Below are 20,679 nucleotides of genomic sequence, written 5' to 3' on the forward strand. Positions count from 1 at the left end.
GAGGTGCACTGGAAGAAAAAAGTGCAAGGAAGGGATGGCTTTATAAGGCTACATGAGCTTCAAAGTGTGCTATTGCATCAAGAATTTAATGTATATGCCACAAATGGATTTCGATAATTTCCCACTCCTTGCTTGCTCATTTTCTCTCCGTGTATTCCATGGTCATGGAGAACAGTAAGAGCGTTTGTCCACCTAGAGTTTGGGAGCTTCTGAAGGCGAGCACAGGGATATGGATTCGCGGCGATATGCGGACTCGAATCGCCGCAAAGTGACTTGTAAACATTTTAGCAACTTTTCAACTTCAACTTCAGCTTCAACTTCAACTGCGAGTTGAGGCCGGGCCTAATGAACTGCGGTGTCCGATTGGCGGGACACACGGGACAATCGTGTGATTGTCAGTGCAGCTTGCAATCGCGTCTGCAAATTGACAAGATAAATACATTTAGCTAATTTGATCTTAGCTGCCCGACTTCAAGGAAGCTGCGGATTTGTACGCACAAAGCGTGCAATTAAGCTGTAATTAAGCGGCACAAAGGCAGGCCGACAAGTCGGCCATTTATGGAACAGAGAGAGAGTCATCGTCGTCGTCACCGTCGTCCTCCCACGCGAAAAACAATCAAAATTCATTAGCCAAGCGACGACAAATAAAGCCAAGAGTCCACAGAGTCAGCAGGGGTGACCCTGCACATCCACATCCACCTCCACAACCAGATCCACATCCAGATCCGAAAACCCCCCGGGATGCGAGTAAATATATGCACAGAGAGGTGGTCCTGGCGATGGTGGCACATAAAAGGCGACAGAACCGCACATCCTGCGCCAGGAAGCAGCCGGCTGAAATTACAAAAGTCAACCCCCAAAGGCAGAAGGCCATAAAAACGCTTGAAAAGCGTATGCTCTCCATGGCCCCCCAACCCTGGCAGGAAAATCCAACCAGCAACCCCGTGATGCTGGGGGCCAGAAACCGAAACCGAAACCAAAAACCAAGCCGAAGGCTTTTGAAAAATTGCAAATTGAATTAAGCCAAAGTTAAATGCCTAAATGACTCGGGCCAAGTATCCTTGCAGCCATCTTTTCCCCACCAGCAGCCACCAGCTCAGTTTTTGGGTGTTTGGTTAGCCCGTCGGGTGGAAAATATTTCGGCGGCAGTGGGTGGTAGTGGGTGGCTGCGGTTGGCACATGATGGTAGCTAATATGCTGCAAGGATAAGGCGCACGCGGAGAAAAAGGACACAATGGGCATGTGGATGCTGTGGAAATCAATGGAAACAGATGGTATATGCACATATATATTTCTGTATGCTCTATTTTAAGAGGATTATGGGCACCGCATACGCTGAACTTTGATGAGATTTAAGATCAGATTTTAGACTGTTAAATATCTAATAAAATGTTTAGTTCCTTGTATTCACCCCAATATAATATAATATAAATACAATATATATAAAATAGATACAAGTTGAGATAAAGAAACTTCTAAATAGTCATTCCAAATGATAATATTTGCCTTCCAACAAATGGTGGCAATATTACGAACATTTAGTGGTAATAAATTCGTACAAAAAGCCAGTAAGTTTTCACTGTGCGCATGCTAAGAAAAGCCCACACAGCCAGCAACGAACCATTCCGAATCCAAACCCAATCCCAATCCCAGTCCAAGCCCAAAGGCAAGCCTGCTGGGCCTGGTCGGGATTGGAGTGTTAGTGCTAGTGTTATTTACCAGGCTAAATTATTAAACGATTGTTAAACGAGCGGATAAAGGATGAGCGTGAATGATGATGATGATGCTGCTCCTGCTGCTGGCGGAGGGGGAAGGAGGAAAAGGGCATGGGACTGGAAGGCTGACAAGAGGGTGTAAAGTCCTGGCATCGTGGAAAATGCAGGGGGAGGGAGGATAAAAAGGAAAAGCGGAGGTTGCTGCCTTGTTAGCTTGCCAGCTGAAGGGGAAATTTGATATTAGGTAAATTTATTTGATTTACATTTTTATGGGCCAACCGTTTGGCGCTCGGGGTGGGTGGATAATTCCCGGCTGGGTGGCATTTTCCCTCTTGTTTGCCAGCGTCGTCCTCGTTGTCCTCGTTGTCCTTCTGGTCCTTCTTGTTGTCCTTGTCTCCGTTGTCGTCGTCCTGCGCTTATCGCACATAATGCCGGCAATGAAGATAAGAAGCTGTCTAGGGTGGGCATAATACGCTGCACACCGCAGCGCACTGAATAAATAGAATAAGTTGAATAAATAGAGTAAATACAAAATGAATTAATAAAAATGGCAGCAAAAAATAATAATCATAAACGAGTTTGCGACGCACGACCAGCTTTTTTGTTCGCCGTTACAGAGAGAGAAATATATGAATAATTATATCAAGAAAATTAACTTTGAATAGCTAATATGTTTCAATCATATTTTCATGAGACTAGATAATGGACATCATATAAAAATATACTTTTTATCTTGTATTTAGTAAGTTATCCCTTAATCATGCTTGTCATCATACTAATTATAATCACTTTAAATCAATTAAATATTATTACGTTAATTATTTTTGACCGTGTGGCTCTGCCTGTAAGCCAAGAGGGTGAAATAAAAAAATTAAAATAGAGCAAAAGAGCGCTGTCAATCAGCCAGCCAGCCACAACCACCCAGATCCACCCACCCACCGAAGGCAATCAGTGCCAAATCAGAACTTTATTTATTTGCTTGTTGTTTGCCAAACATTTACGCCATCAGCAAAACGACACCCGAGAGCTCGTTAAATGCTCAGCCATGCGGATGTAATTCAATAAACGAGCGTTCTGCGCCATCATCAACACCCCATCGTTTAGTAGTGTGTGTGTGTGTGTGAGGAGTAGAATGGCCCTGTATGGGTGTGTATCTGTGTGAGGCAGCCGCAATTGCCACAACAGCCGCTGTGACTAAATGACTGACTGACAACCGCAGGGTTTTGCAAGGGGATGGTTTATTTACTCGGCGAACAACCCCTCGAAAAGCATCGCATCCCCAGGATCCACCATCTCTTTTCGTCCTGTGCAGTGCCGTTTATTGAGCCGAGTTTCGCAACAGCCTCGTCCTGCGTCCTTCGGAAATTTCTGAACTGTCAACATGTCAACTGTTTGCTGGTCGCTAAGGTTATTTCTGTGGGTGGAGTGGGTGGCTGGGGTGGCGTGCGTGGCTCTCTCGCTCTTTTCGCATTTTCGGCCTGTTTAAGCGATTTAACGCATAGCAAGGATAATGAAATTTTGATTATGCGCCGCTTGGCTGGTTGTCCTGGCACAGTGCCGCCCTCTGTGGGGCGGACTGCTGGCTGGGTCGCTATGAAATTAGCGTCGTTTAGGAGGTCCTTTGAAAATTGGGGAACGGGATTAAATTCGGCGAGCTGCTAATTATCGTTGGAAAAGGATGTCTGCGCAGCTGCATCTCTTTCTGAGTTATTTAATTAGAAGACTGCTTAAAATGTAAACGATTTAGTGTCTTTAGTTTGAATATGAGCAAAAGAAACTATCAAATTTGATTATTCCATTAATAAAACAGAATCTAGCGCTGTTCTCGTTTCCAGCTGGTATAATAAACAATTTGCTGACTGGGTAATTGCTCACTCTCGGATACAAACAATTATGCAATTCAATTCGGAATTAATTGCACAATAAAACACCAAATTCTCATTTAATTGCCTGACAAAAAAGGCACACAAAGCAAAGCGGCAACCCACATAAATATGCAACACCCACACACACACCCACTCAATCATGGCCAACTATATACGTCCAAATAGCCCCACCTCTCATTCCACAGCCATAGCTTCCACAATCAAACTGGAATCGGAACGGTCGGCGGGAAATATAAATTCGAAAAATTATGAAAAACTATCAAAACATTTACATACGCTCGGAGGGAAGGAAAGTGAGGAAAACGACGCGATCTTTTCGATCCACGCACTTAGTGGTGGGCAGCAGGCTTTTTATTAGCCAAGCCTAGCTAGTTTTCGATATTTCTCAGTTATAAGTTTTCAAAAACAAACAGAATCTGTTCTAAAGCATATTTCTAATTTTATTTGAAAGTGAATATATTATTTCTTGTTTTTTGTTTCACTACAAGATCAAACAACTTTACTGGTCAAACCAAAATGTCATATTTCTAGTCACATAATATATAAAGCGAATATTTTTTAAAAATATTTTTAATATTTTATAAGTTAGTTTTTAAAATCTATCGCAATCATCACTACACGCACGCAAATCGGCGGCCATTTATCAATTGACCAACTTGGCCGAAGCGTGGACTTTGTTGGTGCTTTTGTTATTGGCCGACTTGCTGCTGCTTTTGCCGGTTTCGTTTCATCTCGAAGTGGTGGGATCGTGAAAGGGGGGGAGGGCAGTTGAGGGGGCTGGAGCTCGCTTATGATGTTTATTGAAAAATTAATTTGCGCCTCGTTGTTGTATTGCTTTTTTGGGCGCTCATTTGCGTATTTCAAAGCGCAATGAATAATGATGGTGGTTAAGTAGTGGAAAATAAAAGAAGAAACGCTCGACGTGCTTGGCCTGAGAAATTAATATTTGTAATTGGCTATAATTGTTTATGCCAACGGCACAAAGTCTAGAAAAAGAGACGCAGACAATGATATTAACGAGCTGAGGGGCCTCGCATCGCATTTTGCCGCCATTTCGAAATGTTTAATTGAAAAGAAAGCGGAATGGCTGGGCATCGTAATAAAGAGCTCAAGTTTTGGGAAGTAGGAAAAACTTTAATCAGTCAAGAGGGGCGTTGGAAAAGTGGTAAGAGGTATATCAAGTGTTAATTGAATGGCTGGGAAATGTGTGAAGTTCGTAAATGGGTTTACTGCCTGCGTTTCTTTTGGGTGTAATTAAAAACGATTTTGGAAAGAGTTTTGAAAAAGTTCAGAATAAGCTTATTTTTAAATTTCAGCCAACCCATTTAGGCAAGAACTCAAATTAATTGGCTAGAATTTCCCCAATCAGGCAGCGTCGTTTCACTTTCAGCATCGTTTGCAACTAATTAAGGCAACCACACAGCCATTCGTCAACTGTTCTAATTGAGCTCTTTATTTTCCACCCACTGGCAATTGTCATTAAAATCCTTTCACCAACTTGCCGCCCGAAAAGCCGAGCGAGCACAGCCCCGCCCACCCGCACAATCCGCCGCCCATTTCCCATTTTCACAACTTGGTCCTTCGAGCAGCGGAAAACAAAGGAGCTGCTGAACAATGGCTGGCAAAAGTTTTCAAGCCAACAATTTCACATAATAATCCTTAAAATGAGTTTAATTTGTAGAGCGAGAATTATAAAGGGAGCGGGGTACTCCCCCTCCCCCTTTCATCAGGCAATTTATGGAGCTTATGGGGGTTGGCAAAATTCTATATAATCCTGCATATTTCACATTTATATGTATGTGATTGATTCGGCCGGGTTCCCGGGACGCTCGATTTATGTGGCCCGATCCGATTTTTATGGCTTATCTCCTGAGGTGGAGCAAAAGGGAAGAAAAAACATAATTTCCTGACCGAGATTGCAGCTTTGCGATAATGCCGCTCCGCCCGACGTTTGATGCTTTTTGGGCCCTGATAATGATGGGCTTATTATTTATTATATTGTTCTTCTACGCTAAGGACATGTAGGAGTGCCAATTAAAATCGAAAAACCGCCTGGTCTATATACATATATATTTATATATACATATTAGGGGTACATAAAGCTTAAAAAATCACACCAATTTGGCCAAATGAAGTCATAAACGAAAGAGAGGGAAAATGGAGATGGAAAGCGGCAAGGAAAAGCCAGAAAACCAAAGTGGAAATGGACAGGCGTTTGCCGCCGCTGCTTGTTATAAAATGCTAATACGCGCAGCAGCTCGAAAAAAAAGTGGAAAAACGCTTTGAAGATTGAATTATTCAATAATAATTAGGCGTGCGACAGGGATGGCTATACTGCGGGGCAGCAACACCATCTCTGTCTGCTCGGCAAGAGTGCGGCAAACTCACCACACTGAAGCGAGAGCGAAAGAGAAAAGAAGGCGGAACAAAAGTCAGAAAAGTGGAGAAATACGAGACTCATACCGGAAAAAAAGAGCGAGCGAGCTAGTCTCGAAACCAATAAAAATGGTGTCGCACGCGGTGCACTCCACCACGGGAGTGAGAGAGAGGCACGCTCTGCACAGCCGGTTTCCCACCACCAATCGTCGAGTGCGTCGGTGTGGGTGAGTATCTGTGTGGCAGGCAGCGGTGCATCCGAAACTGCGACAACAGTTTCAGTCGCAGAACAGACGTGATCTCAAGAGGACGTGTCTCTCTCTGGAAATAAATAGCCCCTGAAAATATACAAAACGCCGCGTGTGACAGTGTGTGTCTGTGTTTCCCAAGCGTGTGATGAACGAGCGCATTAATTGAAAGATAATCAAAACAAATTAACAGCAGACCATGTCTCAATGAACCAATTAACCGGCGCACCTAAAGCACAGTATTAACGAGCCACAGTTACACAAACGATCGAAAGGCTTTATGTTAAAGCTCAGCCCAGCGAGCATGACAGTTACAGGTCTGCGCCAGACGATGACCAGTCCCACGGTGCCGCCGAGCAGCAACACTCCCGCGGGTAACCTCATCATCACCAGCAGCAGCAGCAACAGCGGCAGCAACAGCAGCAACATGAGCAGCGGCAACATGACCAGCAGCAACCTGACCAACCTGAGTCCCAGCCACCCGGCTGGCCTGAACGCCCTGGCCAGTCCCACCTCGCCGTCGGCACTGCTGCTGGCCCACCAGCAGCATCTGCTGCAGCAGCACCAGCAACACCAGCAGCAGCAGCAACAGCAGCAGCAGGCGGCGGCGCTCCAGCTGGCCGCAGTGCATCCGCCGGCCCACCATCTGCACAAGACCACCTCCCGACTGAGCAACTTTAGCGTGGCCTCCCTCCTGGCGGACACGAGGCCCAGAACGCCACCCAACCAGGCGGCGGACGGACCCCAGAACCTGACCAGTTCGGCGGCCACCTCGCCCATCTCCCAGGCCAGCAGCACGCCGCCGCCTCCGCCGGCCAGTGCGGCCGCCCAAGTTCCCGCCAACACCTTCCATCCCGCCGCCGTCGCGCACCACGCCCACTTGCTGCAGGCCGCCCATGCGGCTGCGGCGGCACATGCCCAGCACCAGGCGATGGCCGCCCAGCTGCGCCAGCAGCAACAGCAGGCCGACGCCCGGGCCAACTCGCCACCCGCCTCCACGAGCTCCACGCCCAGCTCCACGCCACTGGGATCCGCCCTGGGATCGCAGGGCAATGTGGCATCCACTCCCGCCAAAAACGAACGCCATTCGCCGCTGGGCAGCCACACGGACTCGGAGCTGGAGTACGACGAGGAGATGCTGCAGGACCACGAGGCCGATCACGACGAGGAGGAGGACTCCATTGTGGATATTGAGGACATGAACGCCGACGACTCGCCGCGCTCCACGCCCGACGGCCTCGACGGCAGCGGCAAGTCGCTGGAATCGCCGCACGGTCCGCCGCCGGGCTCTCACATGCAATCCACGATACTTTCCCCGGCGGCCCTGGCCTCCGGTCATGTGCCCATCCGCCCCACTCCCTTCAGTGCACTGGCCGCCGCGGCGGTGGCCTGGACGGGAATGGGCGGTGGAGTTCCGTGGCCAGGAACCAGACAAATGCCGCCCTTCGGACCGCCTGGCATGTTTCCGGGAGCAGGATTCGGTGGAGGTAAGTGTCGTTATCCACTTTCTTTTGTACTTCCTAGAGGGGAAATGATAAACCTTATCTGCTACACGTGCTTAACTGCTGTCCTAAGCGATATTTTAAACTCATTTGAATAGGCAAATTAAATAATGGGAAAATAAGAATATATAGGAGAAATTATAGAACTCAAAAGATTTGCTTTTTAAAAAACAACCAACAACAACAGTTTGCAAATAGTTTCAATTCAGAGCCTTAACATCAAAGTAAATACGAGTATATACAGTTAAATTCCATATATTTATTTATAATTAGCCGTAAACTCATAAACATGAACTTCTGAACCCGCAAACAATAGAAATACGTGAATTCCGCTTGGGAGCAAATTCCCCATTAGCAGCCAGCGATGTGTATTCAAAAACGATTTATTTAATGGAGGAATTTCAAACCACACACCCCACCTCTCATTGTTTTATGCCCCATGTGCGCGGTGGCAACTTTATCTACACCATTTTGTGTCGCATTTTAATTCAATTAACTGCCGCCCCTCGCCTTAATTGGCATCGATGGTGACTCTCCGCTCCTGGTCGGACGCGAGCTGCGGGTGCTCCATCATGGCCACCTCGTCGTCATCGTCATCATGGCGATGGACTGGAAGTGATCGTGACTGCAGTTCGTAGTCAAAGTGCGTGGCAATTATTGCGGGGCCTTAAATAAAACAATGAAAACTGCCTGATTGCGCTGGGCCCATTATTTGATGATGATGATGATGATGATGATGATGGCTGATGATAGTCGCGTCGGTTCTGATTTGACTCAATTGGCCACGTCTGATTATTCATTGCACTCGCTGGCCAGCGGCGTTTTTCGGTGTTTTCCGGTCTGACAGCCAGCCAACCAGCCAGCCCCCCATTACCATTTCCGAATTGGAAAATCTAATAATAAGCGCGTAAAAAGCGGACTGTCTAACCGACCAGCCAGACTAATTGAAGCGAGTCTGGCTGTTTAACTGGGCGATCTCTATCTGCATGCACAGTTCACACTTTGCCTGCATTTCCTGGACAAAAAGCGCCGTGGGCCGTAGGGAATAACTGCGGGAAAATCGGGAAAAACACTCGCCAAGTCACACTTTGATGCCGGACTGACATGTGAACTTTACTCGGCCATCGCGAACTCTGCGTTTCCGCTCCTTAAAGTTGCTCAAACACACTCGAAAAACTCGAAAAACTCGGAAAGGGCGGTGCAAAAACGGTGGGCAAAAAAGTGTAAATTTGCTTTTTATATGCAGACCAGCAACTATTGTTCCTGTTTTTGCTGCATATGCTCGGGTTTTTTGCCACCACAAAGCATTGTTTTATAAAGCTGTCGGCTTGGCTTAAAAAAAGGGCTGCAAATAGGGTGTTACATTAGGAAATTTGGGCTTTAAAGTAGGTTAGTTTGAATATTACCATGTTACCACCTCATTCAAATACATGGCATTTCAGAACTGCATCTCTTAAAGTGCCTTCATAAATTCTAAAATATTTCAAAAGGAACCTATTCAAGAAATCGAAATAAATCAATCTCGATGTGGGCCATCAATTCACCGCCCTTCATCGGCCACTTGAGCTATCTTTTGTTCCTTCCCTATAAAGATGCCGAGATGAATAAACTATTCCAAACATTTGCCGCTTATTTTGGCTGTCAACTGCTGCATGTGTATAAAATACAGTCGAACAACTTCATTTCATTTCATTTCGTTTCGTATCATTTGGCAGCTGTTTTTTACTTTGTGTTGTCTTCTGGCCCTCAGTTTCGGTCTCAGTTTCTGGTTCCTGTGTACAGCGTGTCTCATTAGCGCAGCAGGTTGCTGTCTTCTGTGGACTGATGATCCCCTGTTTTTCCGGAGGGTTTCCCTTCTGACCTGCGCCGCTATCTTCTGCGGCATTATGTCAAGTGTTAGGTACTTAGTGCCTTCGGCGAATGCAGAACTGGTAGATACAGGTTGTATCTTCTGGCTACCGTTTGTCGGCTCCTTCATGGACTATTAAATGAAACTACCTTCGATTAGATTAGGGAACACACACACACACAGTCGGCTTGAAGTTGTTTGGTTTTTGCCCTGCCATTTGATTAGCATCTTCGTGTTGCAATATGGGGAATTCCCTTTGTGCCTTCATAATTTAACTAATTGCAAGCGCAGTCGAGTCACGTATGCTGCACATGCCACCCATTTGCGCCCCCTTTAACCCCTCGACGGCCCTTGTTACTCAACCACCACGCATTGCAGCTGCAATTCTTGGCAGCCATTATAGAAATTAATTTTCAAGCTGAACAAACGAGCAACAACTTGGGAGTCATTGCATAAATACATAGAGCCAGGCACACACACACATGCACACCACGTTTGCCGGCAAGAGAGCGAAAGAGAGAGGGCGAGAAAACCTGGCCAAAACGGTGGGTGTGGCATGTCAGCAACGCCCACCCAAAACACGCAATTTTCAACAACGGCAACGGCAGCAATTTAAACGTTGACAGACGGCTGCTGGTTGGCGAAAAGCGAGAAGAGGGTTAAGGAAGACCCGGGGCAGTCGACAAGGGGGGGCAGCGAGGGGTTAAGGTGGCTGGGGGCCGCTGGCATGCGTTTTAACACCATTTGCAAGGCTCCAAGTCGAAAGAGTCAAAAGCTAAAATAATATTTGCATTCTGCACGCCATCTAACGTGCATACGCTGTACTAAATACACACATGCAACACAGCGACATGGGCGAGGGGGGAGGGGGCTTCGAGGGGGCGTGTGGCGGCGCAGACATTTTGATGTATGTTTTGGTAAATAAAATTTATTTGCATTAAATTACCAGGCCAGACAAAACGAAGGTGCTGGTGCTGCGAATGGTGATGGGTTAAGCGCGGGGGCAGTGGGGTGTTAAAGGGGGTGCTAGGTGTGTGTGTGTGTGATGGTGTGTATCTGTGAGGTTGAGAAAACATTTGCTAAATATTTGTAGACAATTGGTAGTTCAACTAATTTGAGCTGCCTGCTGTTGCTGTTGGATGTTGCTGCTGCTGCTGCGCTTGTTGCTGCTGCTGTTGTTGCTGCGCTGCACCTGAGTAATTAAATAGCGTTTGGAAGCTGTCATAAGAGGTGGCCCCACCCAGCCCACGGGCTATCCCAGCACTCTTATCTTGCCCAGAGGCAGCGAACTTCATTGCAAAACAGTCCAAATAGATACCATGTGGCACGCAATGTGACAAGATTGCAACAGAGTGGGCAGTGCAACAGCACTGAGCGAAATAGTTGCAGTAAAACTCATCGCTGGCAACTGGTTCTTAGCACGCTGCCCACTAATTAATTGACCCGTTTAACCGGTGCGCTAGTTGGCCAACTGGGCTCCCTGCGCCCAGGACCTTCGGCTAATCATTCAGTTAGCCGGTAAACACCTATTTGGAGCTAATTAAAATCGCACATTATGAAATCGGCCTGAGGTCCCAAAGCGATTGCCGTTTTGACCGTAAGCGTGTAATTGAATTAGCCATCCGGGCAGCGATCTGCCCAATCCATCCAATCCATCCACTCCATCCACTGCGTCCAATCCTAGTGCACTCCATATTGCTCAACGGTTTTCACTGCAAAAACGCTACTGGATGTACAAGACGTGGATGTGGATGTGGATGGTGCTATGCGAAAACGCTTTAATGAAGAATTAATTGCCAGCAATTTGCACCGCACATCAATCGAGCCTTGTCACCGCCGGCTATATAAAGCGATTGCTTTGGATATTTGGTATTGGTATTGCTGCCGCTCCGATCGATACGCGTAAATTTCACAATTGCTTGTTGCCTGTCTCATTTAGCAGCTGTTGTTGCTGCTGCAGTTGCTGCTGCTCGATGGTCTTATACGATGTCGCGGCTACAATACACCGGAGAACTCAAATTAATTGAAAATCCATTACAAACATAGGCTAAATGTCACAATTGGCGTTTGTGGCATGTATTTTGCGCTGGCAATGGCGACGTATTGCCCCAGCCGCAGCAGCAGCAGCAGCAACAACTCGCAGCAGCAGCAGCAACTCGCAGCAGCAGCAGCAACAATGCCTATAAAAGAGCAAAAAGGCGAAAACGAGTCTCGCACTCTGGTTTCAGCGTGCGTCTCCATCTTGCCCCTTGAGCCTCGAGTTGTTCAGCTTTTCCGCAGGTTTTGCAACATGCCACAGGCAGTCGGTGGGCGGGGCAAGGGGGCGGCGAATCCAGCTCACTTGCTATGGAAACCCCATTCCAACAATTTAGCGACAAATGAGCAATTAATTTTGAAATAAATGTAAAGCAAACCGAATCGAAACGAAACGAAAAGAAGGCAAGATTGGAGCACGTTACTGCATACAAATAATGGAAATGCAAGTCGGTGCAGTGGAAACTGATTAATAATTAAGAAGGATTTTTATTAATTTTACTTTTTTTTAAGCCAGTAAGCCAGGCCAACAAAGTTTCGCGCATAAATATGGCACATAAATATTAAAGCCATGCTGCGTATAAATATTATTGTAAGAAAAAGAGTCGTAAAAGTCGAGCGACCAACCTGTGACAAAGGCGAAAAGGGCTGTAAAAGTTTGGCCGCCTCGTTTAAATGCTAATTTGGCCACTAATTTATGGCCAATACAACAAGAGCGACAACAAAATACCAAAACAAGACAAGACAAAATCAAAACTTCACACGGAATGCAAGCTGGCCAAGAAAACAAGCCGAATTACAAAGTGTATATGCATGTTTATATTTAAATATATCGGAGTCGCAGAGTCTGTAACAAATTTTGTGAATGCAGACTTCATTATGGAGACCGGGGCACCTGGAATCAGGCGATTTACTCCGCCTTGTTAGGGGCCCATACAAAACGCTTTTACGACCTGGCCAGAAAGCGGGGCTCACAAATAAGTGAAATTATATGCATATCGGCCATATCGATAAGGCAGCAGCATTAACATAACTCCGCCATGTCACACTAATTACTTAATGAGCCAGTCAGCTCAGGTTTCCCACCGCGGATTATGAGTTCTGATTCCATCGCCAGTCGCATTTTTATGGTCCGAAGTTCGAAGTGCGACAGTTATTTGTTTACTGAAAACATAACATCATAAAATGTCGCATGTTCTTAGGATCAGAAGAGGCAGCTTGGCAGTCCACTTCCTACTCGAATCAGAGCACCATAATATGTTTTGGGTTTACATGCCTTTCGTTTATTGTTGTTTAATGCATCGTTTGCCATTCGCAGAGCATGAAAAGCAATTACAAAAGCAGGCAACTTGGCCACGTTTGTCACTCGGCAATTTCAATTTGTGCAATTGTGCGTAAAATTAAAGCGCTGCATATCATTTGCATTTGTCTTTATTTTGATTCGAGTGCTGCCTTCGTTTCTCAGCCTGAAAACAAAATGCCCAATAAATTACGCGTGCCTGGAAAGGAAGGGAATTCGGAGGGGGGTTGTGGGGACCTGGAGATCTGACCCGGACTGACTGCATCTTTAAAATGCCATTTGCATCTTTGTGGTTTTGGCGCAGCCCCGATGGCAAGCTCATTACTTTCATTAACAACACTCCCGGCATGCAACTCGCAACTCGCAACTTGCAACAGCTGCTGCTGCTGCTGCTCGAACCCCCCTTCTCAACGGATCGGTCGTCTTTATAAGGCCTGCACGTTTCTTTTTGCTTTGTGCTGTTTTTTTTTTGGTTTCTTACTTCTCCTCTGGCTGCCTTTGTTTGCCAAAACAAAATGCCCAAATTAAAATTGTTTTGCCGTGGAGAGAATCGAACTGAGATATGGTCGGGGGAATGGGGATTTGGCTGGGAGGAGGAGGAGGGGATTCACTCGGGGAATGCATTTCCCGTCGCTACTGCTGCTACTTTGTCTGACAAATAGTTTAGACAGCAAATTTATTGGCCACTTAAAGGAGTAATTACCGTATATTGTTGCCGCTGCCGCTTTTAGCCAAATTGACAAGGCCAAGGACAGCGGCGGTTGACAGCACATTTCATTCAGCAAGCGGCTGCATTTTGCATGCTTAATGCTACAGTAGGTGTCCCTTAAAGCGGACGAAGCTCTCAGACAAGCAAATCTTTAAGATTGAAGGCGCTTTGGAGTAGGCGTCTTTCTTGAGCGGACTGCACAGTTGGCGGAGAAAGTGTTAGGGACAAATAATTAGAAGTACACAGAGTTTTCCACTTTACCTTTCTCAATGAGACTTCTAGTGCAACAGACAACTAATCAAGATTCTTTCTATTTCTATTTCTAGATGCCAACGAACCGCCGCGGATCAAGTGCAACCTGCGGAAGCACAAGCCCAACCGGAAGCCCCGCACCCCCTTCACAACACAGCAGCTGCTCTCGCTGGAGAAGAAGTTCCGGGAGAAGCAGTACCTGAGCATCGCCGAGCGGGCGGAGTTCTCCTCCTCGCTGCGGCTGACGGAGACGCAGGTGAAGATCTGGTTCCAGAACCGAAGGGCCAAGGCCAAGCGCCTGCAGGAGGCCGAGATCGAGAAGATCAAGATGGCGGCGCTGGGCCGAGGAGCACCTGGTGCCCAGTGGGCCATGGCCGGGTACTTCCACCCGAGCCTGATGCACCTGGGATAAGTGGCGGCCCAGTTGGTGGGCCACGATCGCCAACAGATGCGCCACCAACGCCCACTGAGCCACAGTGCCCACGATCATCTTCATCCTGGTAACCAAATAGCCGCTGGCGGCGGTCCTCGAGCGGAAACCCCCAAAATTTTGCTGTGATGTTAGCGCATTTTACGTTACGATACTTCCAAATGTTGTTTCAAATGCACACCCTGTAAATAACTATAAGAAGCGGAGGAGTTGCACCCGATTCGAGCAATCGAACCCTGTATATAGCGAGAGCAAAAAGCAAGCAGAAAAATGTTTCCTAATTGTACATAAATCTAGCAAGTAAACCCAATCAATTCAATTCAAAACCTTCGTTCGTTTGTTTCGCATAACCAATTGACAAAAGAACCGAACGGCATTCGTTTGCACAAACCAAGTCAATAAGCGTAAATTACCGACTAACTAAATTCATATTTGATTGTATTGTATTTTGCCAAGTAAGTCAGTCTAGCTAATGGATCGATCGTGTATTTAAAAAATACTTCTAAGCACCTAAACTAAACTAATCTAATGCTATAACTATGCCGTTAAAAGTACTTTACGATAATACCACAGACCTATACATATAGTTCATACACGCATAAAATATTATGAATACCATATAGCGTTAATCCTCTGTAGTTGTTTAATCGTAAATCATAAAATCGAATGTGAAAAGCTGATACAAAAACATGCGAAAAGAGCAGAAGGAAAATCATACAAAATCATTGAAAAATATATAATTATACAAAAAAATTAACAATTTTGGTTTAATTTGTTGGTGGTAAAACTATTTCACAATATGCATATTATTTTATTTAGTTCAAACACATTTTCCAGTTCAGTGGACGAACGAATCTATTTTCCTAGCTACAAAGTGTGTCTCATTCGATGCTGATTATGAGAATGAGCTCTCCATTATCGACAGCCTCGTGAAATGTCAGGGAAACAATATTTTGTTTTGATTAACACGTAAAGTGTTATTTTCATATTTCCAACGGATGATTGCATAAGTGCGATTGCCTATGTTGCAATGCCGTGCCATTGCAAAACCATCGCAAATCGAGAATGTGAAATTGGTGGCCGCAGCAAATTGAGCGGGAATATTATATATTATATTTTTATATTAATGCAGGAATATTTCACAATTTCAGCATTACTCATTTTTGAGAATCCAGTAAAACCCAACATTTGGCGGAGCTTCCTTATCGGCTGGCAATTAATATTTAATTAATCAGGCAGTCGGTTGCTGGGGCAGCTCAACTGGCCCACATGGCGTATGCGTATCGCTGAGCATTTGAATATATACATATATATATATATACGTGCTAGCAATCGGCGAATTACGATTGCAATTGAGTGATTATCAAATTGTTTGCATTATAATTTTTATTCCTGCGCGATTTGTCGAGTGTCAGGCCGGGTTCAATAACGAATACATTTTTTATTCACTTTATTTGTTGTTGACAGTTGGCCGAGCGTCAGTGGCAATAATCGCCGCTCCTTATCGCCTGGAATTAAAACCCAATTAATTTAATTACAAATGGAAATAACACGCCGTCGCCGCAGCAGCGAGCAACACGTCAAATAATTTAGCTATTTTGATTTATTTACGAATGGCAAACAAGTGTTGCTGCTCCTCGCAGATCTGCGCAGGTGTGTTAGTGCGTGTGCGCTCAATAAATAAATTAAAATATTATTCTTATTATTTGCCAGCTTTCGGCTGATAAGGAAAGAAAATTTCCGAGAGCTCGGCGCTGTCAAGTGTGAACAAATATGGGCATAAATGTTTCAGACGCGGGTTTTTCCTCCGTCGATGAAACTGTGATAGAATAATAATGTCAAATGAATTATAATGTGATTATTCATAGAGAGCTTTCCAACACCAATATTAAATTTTATATTAAATATTAATACCCAAATCTGATCAACGGATTGATTATATCATTTGCAGGGTATATAATAGCCATATTCCATTCAAACAGTAGCGAATTCACCTCGCTACTTGCTTGCCTTTCGCGCGATTTGAATATAATTTGTTAACAATTAAGCTGCAATCGTGCGATGTTTTATTGGGTAGCAATAAAACAATTACATTTATTATGCATTTACTGTTCATCAGGAATTGATAAATGAATTCTCCGCGGCAGCCGACCGTTTTTATCTCGGATGTCAAATCGATTGTCGCCGCAATTAATTACGCGTATATAATTACAATGCCTGCCTACGCAGACGCCAACGTCTGACGCCCAGGCCCCGATCCCCGCCAGAATGGCTATATTGCTCCGCATAGGGCGATCGGGGGAATCAATCGGGGGCATCAGACTGGGGACTGGACCCCTCGCCCGCTTAATAATTAGGCCCGGCCTCGCCTTCAGGTATGCGTATTCGTATTCAGGTAGCCGCAGGTGGCGCTGCATGCAAAACGCAGCGCGCCGGAAAGTGCAATGCGTTAATCAAAACGTAATCAAATCATTTGGCACAGCCTGAAACTGAAACAGAAACAGAAACCGAAAAGACACCAAAGCCGAGCCTTAAAATGCACTGAGAGAAACCAGTGGCACCAGGTGGTTAGCTTATAAGCCAAGTGCAAGTTATTGAACTTTATGCAATTTGAACTATACAAACTTTTCTATGGTTAATACATTTTATATTAAAAATTGTATCTCAAACTAAATTTCGGCCAGTGTGGTCAGCGTCGGGAAAATGAGCTGCGTCGGCAGCACAATCACAGCCTGGTCACATTGGTAGCCTGCTGCGATTTTGGCCGAGTCCGGCAATTAAGCTTTATATCGGGCCTAATGGACCGAGCGCCGCCTGCGCTGATTGCGGGCATTTGTTTGGCGTCGTCTCTCTCTGCCTCCGCCTCTCCCTCTCACTCTTTCATTCTCTTGCTGTCTCTGTCTTTGTGCCCCACTGCTCGGGACCCAATCAAACGTATATGTATACGTGTATATATCGACTCCCCCGCCCCCCTGACGAAATCACAGCTTGATATTAACGCCCAACTGTGAGGCGGCGCATTTACAATGATAATATTTGTGTTCAAAGTTATCAATGGGCCAGCCGCCGAGGGATTCGGAATGGGAATCGATTGGGTTGAGAGGAGGAGGGGTTAGGGGATTGGGGATCGGGGATCGGGGATGGGGAAGACCCAATTGAGGCAGAGCAGTTAAGATCTGCTTACAACTTGATTTCAGTTGTTTTCTGCTTAATTGATTAACTGCGGATTGAGGTGGATTAACAACAGACAAATGTAAGAGAATGATAACACAGAGGGAAACTATGAAACTCCAAAATATTCATACACCTTTTCTTTCATACAACACCATCTCACTAGCACATTTCACATCAGAATCAAAACAGACGTTTAGTAGCAACTTCTGGGAGTGCAAATCCAAGCATAACATTTTTTAATTAACACCCACACATGGACACATGCAAATGAGCTCATTATGGGCTGATTATGCAAGATATATAGTGGAAAAACTCCCCCAACTCCTCGTAGATTGTAGTTTTTCCAGCCCAACACCAACATCTCCATCAGCCGACAGCAAGTTCAACAAACTATGATTGCCCAGAGACAGATACACTCATATGCAGAAGAATTCACAGAAGATCCATTCATTAAGTCAAGCGAATTGGAAATCCGTTTGCTTAACCCGCTTCTCGGCCAAAAGACGCACATTCTGGATGGTCGTAAAGCCTCCTCTGCAGACGGCATGGCGATCCACTCACTCGAATGGAGAGCACTCGCAATTACCGCGAATAAATTGAGGTAATTAGGTAATAAAAATAATGTTTTCACCTCGTTATGCGAGCGCACAGCTGCTTTCCACGATTTCCCAGAAGCATTGCAACCACCTGATTCTTCAGAATCTTCGGAGTCTTCAGAAGTTCGGAATCATCGGTCTTCGGCACATGTGTAGCAGATAGGGTGCGAGTGATGGGAAAATCAACAGAGGTGTCCGGAAAATTGCATTTTCCAGGGTAAAGAAGATATAGTATAGAATGCGTTACTTCCCATTTAATCCTCCAAAAAGGGCATTCAGAATTCGCTCCCTTGTGTTAACCAATGTCCCAAAATGAAACCTGCCATTTCCCTCAACTTCGTTTATGCAAATGATTCATTTTCCGCGGAATTCCCTGGCGTCAATTAAGTTTTTCGAGCGCCTTTCCTTTCATTCCTCCGCTCATTTTGTTCGCACTTCGGGGCGAGCAAATAAAAAACAATTCCATATCCACTTACTTTTCACTTGAGCCGAATATTCCCCTCCGGTGTCACGGACTTTGGGTCAGGTGAGTTGGTTACATTTTGTGGTTTTTATGACTTTCATAGCGGGCGGGTAATGGAAAATATGCGTAATAATTTTTCCCGCTTTTTAGGCCGAAAGATCAGCGATCCCACACACCAAAGGTGGGCATTAATTTTTTGGTCAACTGCTGGCATTCCTGGAATTGAGTTGTGGGGCATGCAATTAAACAAAATAGCGTGAGATACGCGCCCGATAAGCCTGGAGGACGCGGAGGACCTGGAGGACCGGCAGCCGAGGAACATTGTCGTGTCTGAAACCTAATTTCCAAGTTTAGAATTCTGCGAAAACGCTCCAAGTCGAGGCAGCGCTCCTCCCGCGGACTTTACGTTCTCGAATACTCAATTAAATTTTTGTGCCCGCTGCTGTGGCTGCCTTAACCCCCCCCCACCCCACTGGTTTCAGTGCAGCTTCGCACTATTTTCAATTGAATTAAATGCAGTGCTGCCTGCTGCATTTTCAGGCGAACAATTTCAAGGAATCGCGCATATCAAGCGCGTCGTCGTCTGCGTCGGCACGCTCCGTTTGGGCGCACAATTAATTTGCGCCCCAAAAACCGAAAACGAACGCACGTACTCCCGGCGGAATGGTATCTGTATCTGCGAGATACATTAGCGAAAGTGTAGGTCGTCGCTGCAGATACAATTTAATTCCGAATGCCCTTGCTGGCGCGCAGTTGTCCTGCTTCACATCCACTTAGTACGCCTTAGTAGTAATGTAAAGCAAAAATCTAGTAAGGGTATTTTCATCTTCTATGCGTTGCTGCCACTTGGCATTGCCACGGCTTTTAATTCATGCGGCCGGATTGTGTGCGACAGAGACGCCAGCAAAATGCAAAATTTGTCTGAAGATTTTAATCGTCGGCATGCGCGCCCAAAACGGCCCCAAAACAGCCTCGTCCGGCTGAAAAAACCAGCTAAGATAGTTGGTAACAGGCTGTTCTGTTCCCATTGCTTCCAGCCGGGTCAGAAATGTTTTCTAGCCCGCTGGATGCGATGGTGTGAGAAAGGTGGTGTGGGGAGAGGGTGCTCTGAAAAAGGGGCGGCGGGAAATGTGGGCGGAGGGGAAAGCCAGCTAACTGCTATGTAGCCACATCCAAAGCCCCATCCACAGGCACATCCCCATCCACAACTGGACTTAAAGCCAGAGCATGTAATGTTTGTCCGTTTCTCTTGTGCCATGGTTGTTGTTTCTGTTCCTGTTTGTTGCTATTGTTGTTGTTGTTGCTGTTGCAACAAGACAATTTACTTTTGTGCGAAATTAAGTGACATCTGCAGCATGGCATTCCACTTGACTCCACCAGCAGGAGTGCACTGCAAGAAAAATCATCTTAATCTCTAAAACTTTGATAATAAGTTGGAAAATAAAAAAAAGTTTATTACATATACATATATTAACTTAGCTGAATGTAATAAAGTAAATTAGTTTCATTAGCATCAATTATAAACATAAAACAAAGTCATTGCTGATGATTTCTACTTAAGACACAACAATATCACATAGTATGAATATCAATCAAGATTATGATACATTTTTCTGAGTGTGATCCCTCGCAGCCTCATAGCTACAGATAGCCCCCCTTTCCCCTGCTCAGCCACATTTATTCCCATCTGCATCAGCTTCTTTGTGTCGCCTCCCCCTTTCCCCCCGCCCGTGGCCTTCTGACGTCTGTCCCGCTCTTTGTGTGTGCGGACTTCTCGCTCTTGTGGGCAATAACTAATTACATTCGCAATTATTTCATGTTTTGGCCAATTTAGTGGGACAAATTTATCTGCGCGGTGTCATCTACTTAGAATTGATGGCTTGCCACATGAAGCTGTTTGCTCCCGTCTTGCTGCATATTGTTGCCATTACTGCTTAGAGGGGGGAGGTGGGGGCCAGCTCCACATTGGTGGAGCTGGCGATTCTGGTGGTGCCATTAGGCGCCCAAGGGAAACGCTGAATGACGTTGATTGTTGGCTGGCAAATGGAAAAAGGCGATCCACTGTAAGCCGCTGTGCCACTACTGCTGCTCTAATGCCAAATGCAATTATTAAGCAAATTAGCGGGCATTTAGATATTCCAGCCA

General features: G+C 45.6%; 1 protein-coding gene across 1 annotated transcript; it reads left to right on the forward strand.

The window, feature by feature from the left end:
• The first annotated feature begins 6,267 nt into the window (after window positions 1-6,267).
• Window positions 6,268-15,023, forward strand: LOC117144117 (muscle segmentation homeobox). Its single transcript, XM_033309136.1, has 2 exons — window positions 6,268-7,712; window positions 13,946-15,023. The coding sequence occupies exons 1-2, from the start codon at window positions 6,506-6,508 to the stop codon at window positions 14,281-14,283; spliced, it is 1,545 nt and encodes a 514-aa protein (XP_033165027.1). The 5' UTR covers window positions 6,268-6,505; the 3' UTR covers window positions 14,284-15,023.
• The last annotated feature ends 5,656 nt before the right edge of the window (window positions 15,024-20,679 follow it).

Source organism: Drosophila mauritiana, chromosome 3R, assembly GCF_004382145.1.
Source record: "Drosophila mauritiana strain mau12 chromosome 3R, ASM438214v1, whole genome shotgun sequence".
NCBI lineage: Eukaryota > Metazoa > Arthropoda > Insecta > Diptera > Drosophilidae > Drosophila > Drosophila mauritiana.

Bases quoted from the DNA above. Each gene is read 5' to 3' on its own strand.
- LOC117144117 (XM_033309136.1), top strand. From the start codon at position 6,506: ATGTTAAAGCTCAGCCCAGCGAGCATGACAGTTACAGGTCTGCGCCAG. The intron at 7,713-13,945 runs GTAAGTGTCGTT...TTCTATTTCTAG, and splicing joins GGGAGCAGGATTCGGTGGAG to ATGCCAACGAACCGCCGCGG.